At 39.2% G+C, this 21,034-nt stretch overlaps 1 protein-coding gene across 1 annotated transcript; it reads left to right on the top strand.

Annotated features, from left to right (window-relative positions):
- The first annotated feature begins 3,243 nt into the window (after positions 1 to 3,243).
- On the top strand, positions 3,244 to 21,034 carry LOC135479061 (cytosolic phospholipase A2-like). The gene is made up of 15 exons (XM_064758779.1): positions 3,244 to 3,325; positions 3,735 to 3,881; positions 4,240 to 4,355; positions 5,111 to 5,148; positions 5,506 to 5,638; positions 6,564 to 6,700; positions 7,470 to 7,692; positions 8,357 to 8,471; positions 8,761 to 8,898; positions 11,820 to 11,912; positions 14,443 to 14,680; positions 15,939 to 16,072; positions 17,419 to 17,597; positions 18,507 to 18,693; positions 19,188 to 21,034. Exons 3-15 carry the CDS (start codon positions 4,251 to 4,253, stop codon positions 19,661 to 19,663), a joined length of 2,196 nt encoding a protein of 731 aa, XP_064614849.1. The 5' UTR covers positions 3,244 to 3,325; positions 3,735 to 3,881; positions 4,240 to 4,250; the 3' UTR covers positions 19,664 to 21,034.

Below are 21,034 nucleotides of genomic sequence, written 5' to 3'. Positions count from 1 at the left end.
ACATTTCTGAAACATGTGCTAAATTTGGCGTTCATCGTGTGATTTGGAAGAACGGTAAAATTATAGTGTTAACTGCGGTAGCCTACTATACTTGATTTGTATGCGTTGAATAAAGTTGAGATATATTCTAGTAAGTAATATAGGACTCTCTCTGCGTTGCCAAAGTAACATATTGTTCTACGTACAGTTAATTATAGTGTGATTTGTACAAACACGTTTCCTATGTGCGATAATTTTCGCCCGATAGTTCTTTCAAGAAAGGGAATCCGCGCAATTATTTTAAGCACGCATGAACGCATAGCGAAACAGAACGTGCTCCATTTTTAACGCATCTTGCGATGATTTGCTGTGGATATCGGATGAAAGGGTAGTATAATGCTATACAGGTAAACGCCGTGCGTTTAGCGCATGCGTCAATCCCTGGCATCCATAAACTACGACAATGGCATTTACATGTCTGTGGAAACAGAGAACTTCTGTTCTGTCAGCTTCACATCTATAAATGTAGCCCAGGATTCTTTAACTTTTCTGCGGCATCTGTATTCTAAACTCCGATAAATGACAAACACCTGCTTGCATATTTACTTTTATACATATTACTGTAGTTATGCCATCGTCTTTCCAATAGAAATCAAGGTGCAGTGGGTATGTTTCAAAGTTGTTACATTAGTCAGTGGGAATCACCAATAATGTGTTCACAGCATCCATACCTGATCATACCTAGTTCACTCGATTTACTCGATCATGAACATAAGTGAAATATTCTCTCTCTCTCTCTCTCTCTCTCTCTCTCATCTCTCTCTCTCTCTCTCTCTCTCTCTCTCTCTCTCTCTCTCTCTCTCTCTCTCTCCCTCTCTCTCTCTCTCTCTCTCTCTCTCTCTGTCTCTCTCTCTGTGTGTGTGTGTGTGTGTGTGTGTGCATACGGGAAAAAACATAACTCAAGTAAACCAGTAATTACATTCAACACAGATGCTATATATCTGTAGTTATTTTCTTATTAGCCTTAGATAACTTACAACTAACCTCTGTATACAGATTTTACATGTATAGCAGCACTGGGTACTTATTCTTTGTGAAACTCGCGGTAGCCTGTATAAAACACTATATACGGGAAAGTTTATTTCTTTCTGATAATTTACTTGCATTTCAACTGGAGCCTCGATGTAGCAAGCATTTTAATTTACTTAGACTTTCTTTTATATGTGTACAAAATTCCCAATGCTAAATGTAACTAGAATTTGAGCTGTCCATTTAACGTAGAACGTACATGTAAAATAGGTAGAAGCAACTTGGCGGCGCGCAGACTTGCGTGTAAGCATTTTCCGTTCACATTTCCGCTGATTGTTTGCATGGTCTTAGCATCCCTGTCTAACATGGGTGTACAGGACGTATAGCAGGGCACGGGGGGGGGGGGGGGGGGAGGGGGGAGGCTTCCACTTCCCCAGTCCTGGATGAACTATGTGACATTCAGGCGTCACCAGCTACTGGTGGTTTTAAAGCGTTCTCTGCTTTCCTCCTCTTTTCGTCCGCCGTCATACGAACCGGTGACATTATCGTCGTGCATGTGTCACGCGTGGATTATATACCTGAAGTGAACTGCTTGTACTGGTGACCAATGGAAAGTTACCGCGTTAGTATTTATGTAGATAGATGTAAAATGGTTTATTTGTTAGTCAGATGCCTCCGTCTGTTAAATGTATACGTATACACAGTTCTCTTATTTCAGTCTTTATGCCTGAACGACAACATTCGCATATATTGATTGTACTTTGCCTTAGCTTTCCTCTTCAGTGGATTTGAGTTTAACCAAGAACGCTACAGATATAAACTTGACGAAAGATTTCTCATGTGCGACCACTAGCGAGATATAGCACCAGTCTGGAAACCGTAGATCAGACATATCCATTTTAACTGCATGTGGATTATAGTCCTTTTTTCCCCCTTGAGATCAGTTTTGCCTCAGAAAGCTGTGAAGCTGGGATTATCTATCCTGACATTTCCAGGTTTGGCGTGAACCCAATTGATCTGGAATCACACCGTTAAGTTTAGATGTTTACATCGGAGCGACTCAGTGCACGTGCACCAGCAAACAGTGCTAAGTGTCTCCTCAAACATATCACTGAATCTTTAGCTTGACCATGTTTTCCCAGTTTAAAACATCTTCAAGTTTTCAGTCATTTTCAAAGTTTTGGACGTCATTTCTTCCTCAGCGCGAAGAGAAACGGTCTAAGCGAGCCACCCCATCAGAGCTCCCTTCGATACTAGAACCACCCACGGTCTTCAATCCGGCAGTAATGGGCTTAGATACTCACTGAGGAAGAGGCCAGGTATGATATTTATAACTTCATTGTAGTTTATTTGCATGGTTATTGGATCAATTTCTTTCATTCATGAATGGTGAAGCTTCTTGGTTTCTTCCAGCTCTCCGGTCTTCCAGCAGTCTGCGAATGGTCGTGCGTTTTCCGCTGACTCTGCCAGGTTTCCTTCCATCATAATTCTGACCGCCGTCGTCTAAGTGAAATATTCTTGAATTCGACGTAAAACACCAATCAAATAAAAAAAAATTCAACCACGTCAGGCTGACTACCGTCGCATAAATAATAAACGTTTCTGAGTATGATATGAAAGAGATATCAAGCAAAAATCTCTATTAACCACTCAATAAATAAATTAAACAAATGAACAAAAATATAGCACTAAAACACAAGCCGTCATATGAAGGAACTTTATTACCTGTTGGTTTCGTTACAGGTGGTGAAATACCGCTAAAACATTTACTTATCGCAATCTATCTTTAAGCCATAAATGTTCAAAGTAACTGAACCTCATCCAAGAAAAATTTTGCGAAACCCTTTCGTTTTAGGCACAATATGTTTGGACCCCTGCCATCTAAGATTTAGTATGAGATGGTGTTCGACTGGAATGCATAAAGATAAATGATAGAACAATAAACTCATTGAATTGTCAAAACCAGTATCTTTTACACTTTTAATTTTTGCTTTTCATCTAGATTCGATCCGTACCAAGTCTTCGAGGTAGGTATGGCATTAAAAACAGTAATAGATAATTAATTTGCCTATAACGCCATTTGAAATTTTAACTCTACAAGTAACACTTTTATCTCCGCTTAATGTCTCTTCGGGCATCTCTCTTAGACGACTATAAATCTATACATGTTTTCCATGAAAGGCTTTCTTTTTAGTCGAGTTTGAACCCTAATTGTTCGTTTTACCTAATGTCTAGGTCGAACACAGACCGTGTCTGCTTCTCCATGTTAAAGTGCTAAGGGGACGAAATGTTACAAAAGGATGGGCGGCCGACTTATGTAAGTATTTTTTCCAAAATAGTCACAGTGTGGAAAACACACATGTGCCACGATAACCACTATATATATATATATATATATATATATATATATATATATATATATATATATATATATATATATATATATATATATATATATATATATATATATATATCCGTGTCCATGTAAATAGCAAATTATCTAATTCTTGAAAGTGTCATACAAACCGGAGCTGGACTCGAGCCCAGGACCTCACAGGTCAAAGGCTCGAGGACTCCATTCATAAGGCAGGTCAACATTTCCTTGAATTGACTCCAAGAAGAAAAGCTATTAGCGCCTGCCTCTTCTTGAGTAAAAGACCGTAGAGCCATTAATTCATTCTTAACGAAACTATTTTTATTTCGCTCATCTCTCTCTCTGTATATAGTGGACACACCGGATCCATACGTGGAACTACGCATTCGATCAGCCCCGAATGGAAAAAGGCGAACAGTTACCATTGATAACGAGCCAAATCCTGTGTGGGACGAGACTTTTGTGTTTCTTCTGGACCAGAGTTTAAAAAATATTTTACGTGAGTATATGTTTACCTGAAAAATCCTTTCAAAGGAAAATGTTATTTGCCTTAATTACAATTTTGCAATAAATGTTAGGGAGTAATGAAAATCCTTTTAGTCTAATATGCCTACATTAATTATTTTCAAGATGTTTCTTAGCAAAAGCCATTATTATATGTAATAATTTGAATTAAAGGATAACATTTTTCTTGGTATGTACATATAGCATATATGTAAATAATATATAATATTACATAATAATAATAATGATATTAATAATAATAATAATAATGTATGATGATAATATATTTGCACCATGATATGTACATTGTGTACTTTACTTCTACGACAACTTGCGAATTTATTGGCCAACAGAAATCAGCCTGATGGAAGATAACTATGTTATGGACTCTACGATTGGCTGCTGTTATTTTGACGTCAAAGACCTCGTGATGAATAAATGGACGAATAAAACCTTCATGTTTAATGAGGTAAGGAGACCTCGGATCGCAAAAGCATTGGATTTTTGTCCTTATTGTGTGGATCACAGCACGTCTTTCGAATATAACGATTATTGGTAGAACTGTATCTGGAGATAAAAACCAACTTTTGTTGTAGAACGTTGCATTTTCCCTTGTCATGAAGTTATATCTGTAGCTTTTGAAGGCACAGTGTTCATAAGTATCCTGAGAGGGTATCCTGCTAAGGAGTATATGAACTATTTTGAAATAAAATGTAAGTGTTGAAATAAACGCCAATTTTGTAAAATTTACCGGTTTTGAAATAATGCCATTGAATACATCTGAAATAAAATTTACAATCATTTTTGGACGGTTTCATTGTTAGACAAATAACAATTTGTCATCATTTTTGCACGATTCCATTGTTAGAAAAGTAAACAGCTGTGAAAAAGGGGCCTTTTTTATTTCATAAATTTTACATTTTATCTCGAAGGCAGTCGGCATGGTTTGCCAGAACTGGTCAATTTTCATTTCAAAAAATGTATTATATTAAAAATTCTGTTTCAAAACTTTATTTCAACAGTGGTTTCCACAATGTGGATGATTGTAATGAGCTGTAACTTTTAACTCGTCACTGCAAGAAAGCTACAGTTGTTTTCCATCTGAAGAAGTGCATTCACGTTTTATGAATGTTTATCTTTAAATAAAAATGGCAAAAATTAACCTGCATGAAGTGTTCATACATCACGACATTCCTAACTGGTTGATTTTGATCTGTATTTCAGGTGTCCGAAGTTGATCTGAAGTTCATGATTGAGCTTGAGTAAGTGTGGCTATAAAACTTTATTTATTTATTTATTTTGGGTTTCACTGCGTACTGAAGAATATGTTACTTACACTTCGAGATCAGTCTGATCCACTCAACGATTTAATTTACCAAATTATTATGTTATGTCAGATTTTCCTCCCGGTTTGCTGGAATACATTAAAGATGACACAGCCGTAGCAACTGTCGTCACTACTCTGGCCTTGTTCTCTATGCTGTACGCCTTCAGCTGTGTTGAGCTACATGCATGAAGATTTCCTTGGGTTCTACTGACTTTACTGGGTAGAATGTTCGCACATAAATCCAATAAAATCCGATAAATCGTTAAAAATTGTTTGATTCTTTTTTTTTCAGCCCTAAGCCGACGTTACGGTACAGTCTGTGCTTATGTCAAGAGGAAAAAGACTTTTTGTCCGTCCGGAAAACACATGCGATGAAAGCGATGAGACAACTTCTAGGGTTTGAGGGACCGAGGAACATTACTGAGGTATGTCGGGTGATTGATTGATTGATTGATTGTTGCTTAATATCGATGATAGTGTTGTTGGGTCAAAGAAACTGGAGTACCAGGGATAAACCATCGACCTTCGGCCATTAATGCGAATTTTTCCACGTGTTACACCAGTCTTATCATTAGAAGAAGTGATTTTCATTGAACGTAAGACTACACAGATGGCCACATAAGCGTCGGTGCTCTCCTGGTCTCGTCAAGGCTCCAGCGAACACTGAGAAGGAGGCGGGGAGGGAGAGAAAGGGTTACATAAATTCCTTTTCAAGCCCAAATGGAGGCGAAGAGTATTGTAAATCTTGCTCTGAAATTATATTCTTCTGGGCGGCTAAATTCTATTGTACTTAATTCTCGGCAAATGACAAAATGGATTTTCATCATGTCTTGGAACATTTTTTTTAATTTTCACTGGTGTGCTAAACTCTAGACACTTTGCATTCGGGAATATGAACGGAAGAAAGAAGGGGAAACCGCCACAGATATGAGTGTGAAAAATCGTCCAATTAACATTGAACAGCTGATGGACGAACCGAAAGAGAGGCCGATTTCGAAAAGTCATTTCAGACCTAAGTCAAAGGTTGAAGACAATCTCATAATTTTGGCCCTAAATATTAATAGTTTGTCCATTTCACCAGTGTGCTCTTAAGAAAAATCGATCAGAATTTATATTTGCTGCACCTGAAAAAATAATAAGCATGGTGACCAGGTATTTGACGTTGGCCGGAAATGGCTTTCATGTTAATGTCATATAATACAGTGACATTGCATAGCTCAGATGAGACCAATCAGCAAGGTCAAGGCTAAATCACTCCATTCAGGATGAGTCATTTTGAAGTGTTGAAGAAATCTCAAAAAAGTTTACAGTAAAGCACAAGACCCCTAATCTTATTTTCTGACCGTACAGGTGCCCACCGTGGCGGTGATTGGATCCGGGGGAGGTTTCCGAGCTATGGTCGGTATGAGTGGTGTCATCAAAGCTCTCTCAGACACAGGTGTTCTTGATTGTTCTACCTATGTGGCCGGTCTGTCAGGATCTTCCTGGTAAGTACATTCCGTTAATAATCTCAGATAATGAATTAATAACCAATAAGAGAACGCTCAAGGATTGGAACTACTCACATCTGCCATACTGAATGTAGCTTTTATTAAAGTCAACAGGTGAGGTGAAGAAAACATTGACTGAGATAAATTAAAAAAACCTTGATTTCTTATTTTGATTTGATTTATTTGATTGGTGTTTTACGTCGTACTCAAGAATATTTTACTTATATGACGGCGGCCAGCGTTATGTTGGGAGGAAACCGGGCACAGCCCGGGGGAAACCCACGACCATCCGCAAGTTTATGCCACACAGGTGTAATCAATTGCCAACTATCCCACTATCGTCACTGTTCTGGTTTTACTCTCTGTGTTGAAGTCTTTTTATATAGGATATTGTTCATATCGTATTTATACATTTGTAGCTCATTCAGAAAGATTGTGAATTTAGTTCGTAAAAAAGTGTTAGTTAACCCACTAAGATAAAGGTTTATCTCCTCTCTGATTTATTTCCGATCCATTTTCACCAGCTGTAGACTGTATTATTCCTGATGGAAGTATAGTGTGTGAGAACGATGCCTTTAGTGTTACTTTCCTGCGTTGAGGGAAGATGTAAAGAAAGGCAACTCATGGACCCAACTAAATGTGAAGGTGAATTCATTGACAGAGAATAACTGGTTTTTATAAGGCAGGATTAATAAAAAAAAGTTATTCCTAAATAAAATATGCAGTCGCACGGTGTAATAATTCAGAAGAATCTCATTTTGACCAGGTTTTTATCCACACTCTACTCTCATCCAAAATGGCCGAACGTGTCGCCAGAGGAAGTCCAGAATGAGCTGAAACAGAACATTGACTCTAGTTTGTTATGGCTGTTAAAGCCCCAGAGTGTATGTCGGTATGTGGACCGAATCATGGAGAAAAGGCGACAAGGCCAGCCTGTCAGCTTCACCGACTTCTTCGGACACTTGGTGGGAGAAACTCTGTTGAAGGACGTAAGTGGTATATTGACATCACTACGCAGCACAAGATAGATCCAGCCGAGTTGTGGACAGTCCTGTCAAAATGGCCGCCAAAAGAGCATAAGTCTATAGCCATACCTCGATCTGATCCAGAAACGAAACGTATTGATGATAAAGAATAACAGACATATTCTGCCCATTTTTGGACTTTACATTTACGTATACTTATTAAAGTTCCGTATTACCGAGCAGGACTCTAAATCTGCATAGTCTTAATAGGCTGTTGTTGGCAGGTCTGTGAGACATTACTGGTAAAAAAAATTTCGATTGGACATGATGGTAGGGATTTTGTTCTTTAAGACTCACGAGCGCAATTCTCAGTGTTCTGGGGGTGCCAGCTTAACAAACAGTGACAGACTTTTTGCTCTTTTTCCAACAGTTGTGATTTTTGCAGATATGGCAAATAGCCTCCAAAAACGAACCGGGCAAAAAACTTGCCCTACGACCCACCAAACTACAAAATAAGTCTGAAATTAATCTCCATGTCATTGCTGCATGGTAACTGTAAAAACATAACTTACACCAAACACGAATCTCTATATTACAGTTGTACGATTTGTCTACATTCACCTGTATAGGCATACATAGACTCCAAACCGAAGATTTTATTTCTTATAAATTTATATGCATTATGCAGAGATTGGACAGCAAGTTGACCGACCAGCAGCATAAAATCCAAGATGGCGACGTGCCAATGCCGTTGTACACGTGTGTTCACGTCAAAAAGGACGTGTCAGCCAGATCTTTTCAAGGTAAGAAATGTTAGAAGTGATAAGGATGTTTTCATTTTTGTTTACTTTCAGGTTTAATATGGGGTTCATATATATATATTTTGATCCTGTCACGGCTTGTCTCTTTGTAAGGGATCTGTCCAAATGTCACTACAATTTAGAATAATATATGTACAAAAAAGAAAACGCCCCTCTTTTTCTGTGCCCTTCCTGTTATTCTTTTCATATAACGTTTTGTTGCTTTTTTTCTTATATTGAACAAAAAACAATAGAAATCTTTAGTTTATGAGAGTGTTTCATTGTTTTTCAGAATGGGTGGAATTTACACCTTTCGAAATCGGTATGCCCAAATATGGAACGTACATGAAAACGAATTTGTTCGGAAGTAAATTCTTCATGGGGAAATTATGTAAGCAGTTTGAGGAACCTCCTCTTCATTTTCTGCAAGGTAAGTAATATATATGATCTAAACATTCGTTCATGTCTAAGTTTTTGCCTCATTTTGAGAGTTTTGTTCATGTCTGGAAAGTGTTTTGATTTTTTTTTTTCTTTTTTTGATTGGTGTTTTACGCCGTACTCAAGAATATTTCACTTATACGACGGCGGCCAGCATTATGGTGGGTGGAAACCGGGCAGAGCCCGGGGGAAACCCACGACCAACCGCAGGTTGCTGGCAGACCTTCCCACGTACGGCCGGAGAGGAAGCCAGCATGAGCTGGACTTGAACTCACAGCGACCGCATTGGTGAGAGACTCCTGGGTCATTACGAAAAGTGTTTTGAGGTTTGTCTGTTAGGTATAGTAGAAGAATTCATATTGAAAAAATGTGAATTACTTCAGGTAATATTTCATGACTTTTATGTGCCTAGATAGAAAAGAACAACACTTTTTAGCAAGTGCTTAGAGAAAATAAAGTCTTTGTCCTAAAAAACAAAAAACAAACGGAACAGCAGGTCTTCTATGAGATAACGCGTAATCCTTGTTGCATTTGTTGACCTCTGTGAACCGTCATACTGGAAACGACTAGCAGGAACTGCACTTGGTGACCCGCCAGGCCCTGTTGTTGACCACTAAACGACTAATAACCTCACCCAAAACAACTTCTGCTGGGAAAGCACATTTTGTTAATATCAGGTTTCGTAATACACGTATACTACATTAAATGTTTATGCTAGACTGTTGCGTCTGTGTATGTTACATTCGTATCTGTGAATGTAACCAAGCTGAATGAGTCTCCAGGCTGTCAGCCAATGGTTTAGAAATCCGTATCAAATACCAGCATGCATCGTTCCTTCGGCGTAGATGTACTAACATAACATGCGCAATGTTTACCGTTAATTGGGAGGGGGAAAAGTGATGACCGTTGAACTAGGACGCCTTGTGCGGCTTAACACTTCGTGTCAGCTTCCCCAGCGTAAGTTCCGTCGCCATTTTTTGCCTATTGTGTCAGAGTGTAATTCCACGAAACAAGTCCCTCTGGCCCTGGAAAAATACAAAAGCATTGTGTTTCAAAGGTCTTTCTTTGTGATCAGTCCTCCATTTGAGGAAATGTACATCTGCTGAAATAACTGTGGTCAGTGTGATTTGCACGATTCAGGGCACAGGACGATTTTAAATAAATCTGACGTCAACGTCTCTCCTTGGAATTTTTAAAGTTTCGCCAGGTTTTCTTGTATAGATTTCATGAACTACGAACTTGAAAGAGATGGTCAAGGTTTGTTTTTTGAAGATAAATGTGGATGTTTTGAACTGGATTTGTGTTGTGCAAATATTTTGAATGAAAGGTTATGGTTTAACGTTGTGTAGGATTTGTCTTGGCCACTTGTTAGTAATATCGGTTGTTAGTAACATCGACAAGGTTTGATTTACCAAAAGTGGCAGCCTACTCGTGCGCAATTCATTTCATTCCGGTGTATTTCGTCTCACGCATTTTGTTTTTAAGACAAACCTACGACAGTGTGTTCATTTTCATATTGTCACATCTAACCGTCAAGGTGTAACAAAGCAAGTTAAACGAGAGAACGACGACAGGCCTACTGTGATAATTGGTACCAGGTCATTGTACACAACCACAACATGGGTAGTAAAACCAGAGCAGCGAAGACAGCGTGATAGTTTAATAATAGCGGTTTAGACGCACTCTAGCGGCATGGCGATAGCACAATTACAGATTTAAAAAAACGTGGCGTTGTTAGGTGCAGTATATTAAACGTCAGTGGTCTGGAAATTCTCAAAATGGGGTGTTGTGATTACAGTTAATAAACAATCACGTGAACAGCCCATGAAGGGATTACGTAACACCTAACCGGAAAGGCATGACAAAGCAAAGAACGATACATATCAATGTGATGATGTTTCGGGTCACCTCCCCCGGGCCGTAGTAATGCATGGCTGTGAACATTTGTAAATTCGCTTGTCATGTTATTGTACTCAGTAACGTTAAGTTACCGGACACGTTTTGTTGGTGAGCCCCACTATTCAGTACGTGAAGTAAACTTGTATCTCGTCAGTATCTGCTTTAACTGGTTCTGGAAAACTCAAACAGCCACGTTAACATTGATTACCCACTTCGAACTCTCAAAACAAGAAAACGCATTTGACAAACTATCATAAATACTTTTGCAAACAGATCTATCAGATGCCCCATGCACATATTGGTTACAATTTGACCACTGGCTGTACAATAGGGGAATTTCCATTTATAGGCAACCTATTGATAAAGGTAAAAAAGGTCCTACTGTACCACGGGTAATGTTAGGCAATTATTTTTGTTTATATATAACGGTACTATGACATGAGTGTCTGCGAAAAGTTTCACAAAAAACTCTTCAGAGCAGACGAATAATGGAGAAAATTGAGGCGCTGCTTGAAGTTCTTAAAAGATAGGGGTGCCATTAGTGTGTCGATAGCAAGGTGATCAGTTAAATTACCGGCAACAAAAAATTGATTAACATTTTTGACTTGTGAACATGATAAAGTAGAACTTTTTCACCTCTGGCGACAAATGTTCGATTTCAAAAACCGGTATATTGCTTCTACGGGGAATGAAATGTAAACATTGCCACGAGACGGAGTAGTTGAGTATTGCGACTGTAGGGTCCACCCATTGCAGGACTGTGTACGTATGTGTGAAAATGTACCTACGAAAACACATCTGTCAAAATATACCTACAAAAACACATCTGTGAAAATATACCTACAAAACCACATCTGTGAAAATACACCTACAAAATACATCTGTGAAAATATACCTACAAAAATGTTGAAGATAAAGTGATTGTTTTCCGAGAAATACGCTAAAGAAAGCTATCTATCAATTTGGATAGGAATAAGTCGAGTAATGAGGATGTATGAAAATATACATTTTCAGGTATCTGGGGAAGTGCCTTTTGTATCCTGTTCAACAGACTACTTGAGGATAACCGGAAGTTAGATCCAGTAGAAATGATTCGACAGGAAATGGGTGAGTCTATCATGGAATTGCCACAGATTTACAGTTTTTACTGGGCCTTTCTAGTTGTGCGTTTTACTCTTGTCTACCTTGGTTGGGTGGCATATAGAAGATGTTGTGGAGACACAGGCAACGGTGAGCCTTCGTCGATGGCAACTACAAGTCTTCATTTTAAATGGGTGACAAGAGTTAAAAATGTCTTCTTGAACATGTGTCTTGAATTGTCTTCAGTTCTTCTTAAACGCCACATTTTCCGCTGTGCCAATCAGAAAAAAAGCAATTTTATATTGAAAGAGTATAATCGGTATAACGGAAAAAGTTAATGGTTAGCTTTGCCTATTGAGCATGTCACTATAATGTGTGTTTGTGGGTCGGGTGTGTGGAGGAGTGTGGGTGAGTTGGTTGGTGTTCGGGGGGGGGGGGGAGGGATTTTTACAAATACAACGGAATAATTATTACCTTTAAGAAAATATCAGAAAATTCTAAATTTGTCACTCCAGAAAGACTGATCAGACATTTTTTTTAATCCTTGATAGATCTACATTTCTTCACTTGTACAGAATTTCAGATACATGAGAATTAGACATACGCAAATTAATCTACAAACCCTTATCTTCATTCGGGTTTTTCTGGTTTACAGAAAGGGGAATTGTCTAACCCAGAAGTTTTAAGAAAATTAAAGAAAACATAGTTGTTGATAACAGCGCGCTTTTCCAGAAAGTGGTTCTTACCCATTCTTTGACACAACATTATACAACACCATCAAGCAGTGCTATGAACAGTGATCGATGTGCTTTTAGTCAAACGAACAGGCAGCGGAAAGTCACTGTGCTATCAGGCAGCGGGAAGGTCACTGTGCTATCAGCCAGTACCGTTGACTGCGAAAGACGCCGAACAGCCGACGAATTTAGCCTATGTTGTTGTTGTTTCGTCACTAATTTCTCTCAAGCCTACATGTATTTTACCTGAAAATGACCGCTCCCACCCCCGATAACCCTTAACACGTCCATGTGCAGGGGGTTATTTATGCGCTAGCACTTCTACGTCTAGTGAAATAAATTGATTCCATACACCACATAGGCTACTTCAAACTACAGGCACATGTCATGTTGTTGTTTTGATCTCCTGTCGACCTTTATAAAGTGGAACCTGATTGAGGCGTGAATCATGCATATTTATGAAGGAAAGTCCAGAGTTAATGTGGCTCAGTAAATAAAGGTAGATGATGTCGGACATCGTTAGCTTGATTAAATGAAGATGTTCTTATCCAGAAAAACATAAATGTCATAACATCCCTTAAACTACGCAAAGTGACGTAAAACTCAGTGCACAATAACAATGACGGTAAATGGCCTAAAGTCTCGCCCATGACACAGTTCCACGGTAAATGAACTGTAGTCTCGCCTCTGACACATTGGCACGGTAAATGACCTGAAGTCTCACCCGTGACACAGTTCCACGGTAAATGAACTGTAGTCTCACCTATGACACATTGGCACGGTAAATGACCTGTAGTCTAACCCATGACACAGTCACACGGTAAATGACCTGTATTCTCCCACATGATACAGTGGCACGGTAAATGACCTGAATTCCCACCCATGACACAGAGGCAAGGTAAATGAACTGTAGTCTCGCACATGACACAGTGACGCAGTAAATGACCTGTAGTTTCGCCCATGACACAGTAGCGCAGTAAATGACCTGTAGTCTCGCACATGACACAGTCGCATGGTAAATGACCTGTAATCTCCCACATGACACTGTGGCACGGCAAATGACCTGTACTTTCGCCCATGACACAGTGTCACGGTAAATGACCTGGAGTCTCGCCCATCACACAGTGGATATATCCTCTTTTGAAAATGTGAAGAAATATTTTGTGACATTCATTTATTTTACTTTTTGGGGAGAAAATGTAGGTCATTTAAGGTCTATGCACTTCAATACCGCTAACTCGGTTCCAAAGTTCATTTCCTAGCAGCAGACACCAGAAAATGCCTGAAGCCTGTACTCTTCAGATGTATTGTTCAATGCATAAGTCTACACTCAGAGCACATATACAGCTGTTTACTGCATGACTGGACGATACGAGGTTAATGGCCCCAGTTGGCTATAAGACAATAATGAGCTAACATTATACTGAGGGCGCTTTCAAGAAATCCACACTGCTGTAGTTCTTATCTGGCCGATTCCAATAGTTTTTGACAACAGTGCTCTGCGTTGAGGTCTCAAGCTCAGACGGGACAAAGATCTGACTGCATCCCCTCTTTCCATCAGGATATTTGTGATCTGCCAGGCGAAGACATTGAAAAGATATCTCCTCAGAATAAATAGATTAGCTAAAGACAATTTATGGTGAACCCACGAAGGTAGTAATAATTTTGGGACATGATCAAAGAAAATACATCCTAAATTTGTCATCGTCCATCTTTGCGATGTAGTGAAAATTAGTCTGGTGACCAGAAAACAAGGTAGACAGAGAATGTTTCTGATTTCGATAAACAATGACGTTGAACTTAATTTTATCCTTACTTGACAGAGAAACAGTTGGAAAATGGAACCGACGATAATGACGCAAGCAATGACGACAGCGATTCCGAGGACACTGACGAGAACGTTAATAGTGATGACGAAGATGACGTATCAACCAAGCCACCTCCTGCCAAAAGAGGGCGCTACGAGGCCGCCAAGCGACCACCCCTGAAACGTCAGAAATCCAAAACGACGTCAAAGGGCGAAGGATTTTGGTCAGGACTGATCAAGGGTTTGGTGGAAAAGTAAGTAGGTTTCTCATTCTTTGAGAGAACTTGAAAACTCAACAGAAAATAAAATTACAAATAAAGCAGTTGTTCACAGTTTCGTCTACCTGTAACAGGTGTATAAGACAAGACAAATAAGGTCATTAACAGATTACAACCATATTAGAAAGTTATCAAACAAGTCAGATTTCATTTCCATTTTTTCAGATCATGTAAAGCAATTTATAATACGTTGTTTTACCTAAGAAACGTCATATTTGAAAGATAAAGTAGATCTGAGAAAACGGATAAAAACAAAATGAAATCGCAGGTTAACATACAAGTCCCATTCCACTTTCACTTTATCCCGATCATGGCCGTCCGAGTCTTTAAGAAACGCATATCCTAGAAACAATAGAATTAATATATGGGGTACAAGCTACTCCATCAAACGCCTTCATTCTAAGTTTCTCAAATTTTACAATGAGTATAACACTCTCGTTGGCAGGTATGGACAGAGCGTTCAGAATCTCTGGTGATCTGCATTGTGATCAACCACATAGACGGCGCTGTTATCCCTATGTATCTATCTATCACGTACATGGTATTTAACAACATAGATGGCGCTGGTTCCCCAGTATAACCGTCTATCTTGTATGTCATGTGTAACATCATAGATGGCGCCTCTTGTAGCGTGAGATCTTTACATATTAACGGGAAAGACGTAATCGTCCGTTACTTTTGAATCACAATCTGATCGGTTAGGGTCTGCAACGCTCGTCATTTTCAAACTGTATCTAATACCGCTTAACCTGGGGCTAGGGGCCGTAAAGGTAGCCATGCTAATTACATCAGCATGATGCCTTTATGAACAGTTGCAATGAAAGCGCGACTGAGATACTTGTTTAATTGTTATTTGACATGGAACTCATACACGGACTACGAATTTGAACTTTGATATGGAATTCATGCCTGGAATATTCATTGTCTGCCCGGCATGCCGCATCATTGAAAACTGATGACCGCTTCTCTCTTGTGTGTTACCGGCTTTATTTCTTATTTGTATAATTACTTACCCACCTTTGTCTTTGGGAGTTAGTGTTAAACGTTCTTTTGGAGATGGATCTTGCGGTTATAGACTTGGAACACCCTTTACGGATTACGAATGGTATATGAATGTCGGACTTGACGCTTATATTATCCTTTTTGTTTTATCTTTCTATTCATTTATTTATTTATTTGTTTATTTAGAATTTAGGCATGGTTTATTTATGTATTTTGTCATTATTTCTTGCAGTAAACGTTACGAATTGTTGAGTACGAGAGCCGGACGCGCAGGCGTGGTACATAACTTTATGAGAGGTTTGTCTCTACAGGAAACCTATCCATTGTCGCCATTCTCACCTGCCAAACCTTTCCGGGGACAATCAGGTGAGTTGATTGGTCTAACGTTGTCAGTGTGCAATATATATTTATTTGTTTTATTTGATTGGTGTTTTAAGCCATATTTAAGAATATTTCACTTATACGGCAGTTGCCAGCATTTTGGGAGAGGGGGGGGGGAATGGGCAGAGCCCGGTAAAACTCACGACCATACACAGGTTGATGACTGACCTTCACATTTACGGTGCAATATGTATTTATTTGATTGGTGTTTTACGCCGTACTCAAGAATATTTCACTTATACGACGGCGGCCAGCATTATGGTGGGTGGAAACCGGGCAGAGCCTGGGGGAAACCCACGACCATCCGCAGGTTGTTGGCAGACCTTCCCACATACGGCCGGAGAGGAAGCCAGCATGAACTGGACTTGAACTCACAGCGACCGCATTGGTGAGAGGCTCCTGGGTCATTACGCTGCGCTAGCGCGCTAACCGACTGAGCCCCCATGTGCAATATGTAAGACTACAGTATAAAAATAGAGCAATGACAACAGTGTGATACAGTTGACAAAGGAGGTGAAATTCGACCTCTTGTCAGTTTATCTGTTAGAGTTTTATTCCAGCCGTTCATGTCAACGCTTAAATATAGCAGCTATCTGGCACCATAGCTTAAGCAGAACTAGGTGTTGTGAACTGCACTTTATTGGAGGTCACATAATGGTCTGGAATTTCTCTGGAAAAATACCTGAGTTTACCCTACAAACCTGTTACACCATACTCTACACCATGCGTCCAGTGGAATTAGTAGTGTCAAGTGGAATTAGTGAAAGAATGATAAACGTTTAACGGTAATGTGGCAGTATTTCAGGCAAGTTAGAACCAGAACTGTTTAATGTCTTTTAACATTAAAATAAAGGCATCCAAAATAAGAACAGAAAAAAACAGACACTTTGAAAACCTGCTAACAAAACGAAAAATAAAAACAGTATTGTAACCGGAGGCCAACACATTTGAATGGAACACTTTCTGAAATGTTATTCGCCGGATGATGACACACCCGATAAGTCAGATAATCAATGGTAATTTATTCCACGTCTCATTTTGTATTTAATTAAGAAATTAAACATACCTTATCCTGCTACATTTGACCAATTCTTGTGCAGTGGAATTAAGGGCGGTGTTTTGTGTTCTAATTGAATGCAAACAAGGTCGACCGATCGATCACTTTTCTGCCAAAACTTTAAGGCGACAAAATTCATGGGTCAAACCTATACTCTGGCGTTTTTACCAGAATTGTTACAGAACGGTTTTGAAAAGAAAAGAAACACACAATCACCTGGAAAATTCGGATAAATGTATATATTTTTTTTAAATCTGTGTTGATGTCATTGTAGACGAGTTCGACGGAATCTTCGAGATGTACCCCACCAACATAAAGAGATTGTACATGGTGGACGCTGGACTGACTTTCAACTCTCCCTACCCCCTCGTCCTGCGCCCACAGAGAGGGGTGGATGTCATCCTGTCATTCGACTTCAGCGCCCGTCCCTCAGACATGACACAACCATTCAAGGTGAGGCAAAAATAAATTACGATTCCGTTAAGGTTTATTCGAGAGACGTTGCTGGAAGCCTCGCTGGCTCATTTGAGTAAAAGATGTTTTTTTTTCACTAATATATAAAGCCCTTGATCCGTGAGATCGTGTGTTCGAATCCAGCTGGCTGTGTCGAGCACTGCCATAAGTCAAGAGGTACCGGTCGAACACTTCAGCTTCCTCCACCCATGGGCATATAAATGAAACATTCTTTAGCACATGGTTAAACAATCGATCGGTTAATGTTAGAAATCAGTTTCACCAGTACTCGAAGCTTACTAATGTTAGACATCTTTCTCAATTAAAAAACACCTCGTTGTCCGAAATGTCTATTCACCTCAACCCAGTACGACGCCTAGCCCTTGAACAATGAGATTTAGGCTACTGCTGGCTCAGCTGTGGCTTTATGTCAGTCGACGAGATAGCTGGCGAGGTGCGGTGGTTTCCTCCTGACCTAACGTGGGCCCATATGGATCATTCATACAGTTCATTTTCCTTTACCTGTCTTAAAATTGTCGTCAAATTGAATTATTTTTGATCTTTTGATCTTATTTTGATCGCATTCGCCATCCGTTCCAATGCATCCATAAAATACAAAATACACACAAATACAAAAGAAATAAGATCTCCTAGTTTATATATAATGGTGTTTAAGGCGATAATCAAAACTCTTTCATCGTGAGAGTCAGATATTTAGATTGAGAAATTAGCTCACCTCCCCTGGCACCCGACAAATGCCATGACGTACAACGTTAATCGAAACAACATGACGTGCATTTGCACACGAAAGCTGGTTGATGTCATCTGATCTGTTAGTTGAAAGGAAGGTGTACAAATGCCTCATTTTGTCGCATTTGTTTTCATCGTCACTTTCTGTATTGTTGTCAGGAACTTCAATTGGCTGAAAAATGGGCTCGGATAAATCGTCTGCCCTTCCCACACATCGACACGAGTGTGTTTGAGAAAGACGGGATGAAGGAGTTGTACATCTTCCGTGATCCCAACGACCCTCACTGTCCCATAATACTTCACTTCGTTCTCGTGAATCTTGACTTCCGGAAGTACAAGAAGCCAGGTAAATACTGTATTTATAAATACACTAAAAAAATTAACAGAGATATCCGAAGAGGTCTGATGTTGCAGACTGAAAGTGTGGAAACTCACCATCGGGTTGTCGATTCTCAATAGCCTGTATGCGACCACAGGAACTATTTACAATGAACCGTTATTGGCTTTTCAAGAAATTAATTATTCAGATGTGTACAGATGGTGGATATCACGAATAGCATTATCATTGACTCAGTGAATTAAACTTTGTAAGGTAATTATCCATTATTCAAGAGTTTTTTGACGATGATGGGATATCCATGACCCGCATATTGACCTTTGCACAATATTGGATTAACTTTTATTTAGCTAACAAACGTGGACAAACGACGTGAAGACCCTGAACGTGTATACAATAGTGCTATATTGTTTTTTTTCATGTTTACATCATTAACTTTGTTTCTTCTTGTATTCCCTATACTCTGCGAAGGTAACTTATACGTTTCTTTTCTTTATGCATAGGTGTACTTCGAAAAACCGCCAAAGATAAAGCTTTCGCTGACTTCTCACTATTCGACGACGCCAGCACTCCTTACTCTACGTTTAACTTTAAGTATTCCCACGAAGCCTTTGACCGTTTAGCCCAGCTCATGGAGTTCAATACCCTGAAGCATCTGAGTGACATCAAGGATGCCATTGCACATGGTGTTCAGAAGAGAAGGAACTTGCCTCTCAGGGTTCCCATCCCATCAACCAAAGTCAAGCTTCTGAGGATTAAAAGTGTAGATAATCGTCGAAAACTTACGAACTACCTGAAAAAGGTTGAGAGTCTTTGCTCACCCACTTCTCCGATTGAGAATGGTTTCTTTCCGTCCTTGCCTGAAATGGCTGAGGAGGACAGCGCTCACGAAGACCTTGATGAGGCCGAGGCCGCTGTGTTTGTCGGACCGTCTACTTCCGCCAGACGTCCACTGAGGCGTGCGGCAAAACGGAAGTGAAGCGTCCGTCTTCAAAAGTTGGAGTTATTTTTCTTTCATATTTTGTCTTCATTTACTAAGCGAGAAGGCTTCAGCTTAAATGATTAGCAACCAAATATTTTACGATCTGCGCAAAATTCAGAAGATCTGACATGACTAGGTTTTCATTAATGTATAAATGTAATGTATTAAGTAATGCTGCACGATTTGCCTTTGATTTTCATGTCATCTCATCTGGAAAATATTTGATTTTCCTGATAATACAAAGAATGCTCTTCAAAACATGTAGACTCATTGTAACATGGAGCATTGGAGGTTTCCCCATATGGTTCACTGAATGATCCGGGCTGGCCAAACTTCACCGTATGATTGTTGATTAATACACTGTGTTGAGGAATGACTGGCTCATTTGACCATTCATAGTGATAAACTCAAGTCTGTTCATTTGTCAACTTCCATTCAGTACAGCAAATATTATGATGCTGTTCATTTTTATAACTGATCAGAATTAAATCTGGACGGAATTTTGTGCAAGGCACTGTGAAACGCTCTCAGTTACTTATTCTTGATTTTATTATGCCTGTTTTGATTTAACTTTGTCTCCAACTTGTGAATAATAATTCATTGAAGCTATTTACCTGCAGTGGCTAAAACAAATATAATATGCACGACCACACAGTTATACAAAGACATCTAAGCTTGGTTTTTAAAACATTTGGGACATGCACGCTTTTGCAGCACATGCGCTTCGTGTAGGTAAATATTCAGTGTGATGTCATCTAGCCTATTTAGTGATTAAGTAAGTCGATTAAACAGACTTAATTGAAGTTTTATATGGTTATAGGGTAGGATTAAATGGAAACGTAGAGCAGGCCTAAATAGTGAGATCGCAGTAAAGTAATGAATTTACTTCATAATCTGTGCCAATATTGACATGTCCTTATGTTGTTCTTGTTGTTTTGTATGTTTTTGTAAGCCTGATATTGTTGTGCCCCCATCTGTTATGCCCGTTTTGGGTATCTACATATATATTTTAATTTCATTCTTTTGATTGTTTCTTTTTCGCTGTTTTTGTTTTCGCGAGCATTTTGATTACTTTGCATTTTCTATATTTTGTGGACCAAAGACTTGCTACAAAGGATTATCCAAATATATTTGTTTATGGTTTCTTCTAGTGGTGTATTCAATGACCATTAATCTCAGAAAATTGTGGAATATGTGATAAGTATGCGCTTATAATGACTTCCGCTGGTTTTCGGATCTTTTCCTTATTTGCGCTTATCAGCAAGATACCTACCGTGTATGGAGTTACAATTTTGAGCACAAGGCTCGTTTCATAGCATAGCTTTTATGTATCCCATTATTTATTTTCAACAAAATAAAAACTTTACT

This window comes from Liolophura sinensis, chromosome 12 (assembly GCF_032854445.1).
Source record: "Liolophura sinensis isolate JHLJ2023 chromosome 12, CUHK_Ljap_v2, whole genome shotgun sequence".
NCBI lineage: Eukaryota > Metazoa > Mollusca > Polyplacophora > Chitonida > Chitonidae > Liolophura > Liolophura sinensis.
This window is presented reverse-complemented; position numbering and strand designations above follow the sequence as displayed.

Bases quoted from the DNA above. Each gene is read 5' to 3' on its own strand.
- LOC135479061 (XM_064758779.1), top strand. From the start codon at position 4,251: ATGGAAGATAACTATGTTATGGACTCTACGATTGGCTGCTGTTATTTT. The intron at 5,639-6,563 runs GTATGTCGGGTG...CTGACCGTACAG, and splicing joins GACCGAGGAACATTACTGAG to GTGCCCACCGTGGCGGTGAT. The intron at 8,899-11,819 runs GTAAGTAATATA...ATACATTTTCAG, and splicing joins TCCTCTTCATTTTCTGCAAG to GTATCTGGGGAAGTGCCTTT.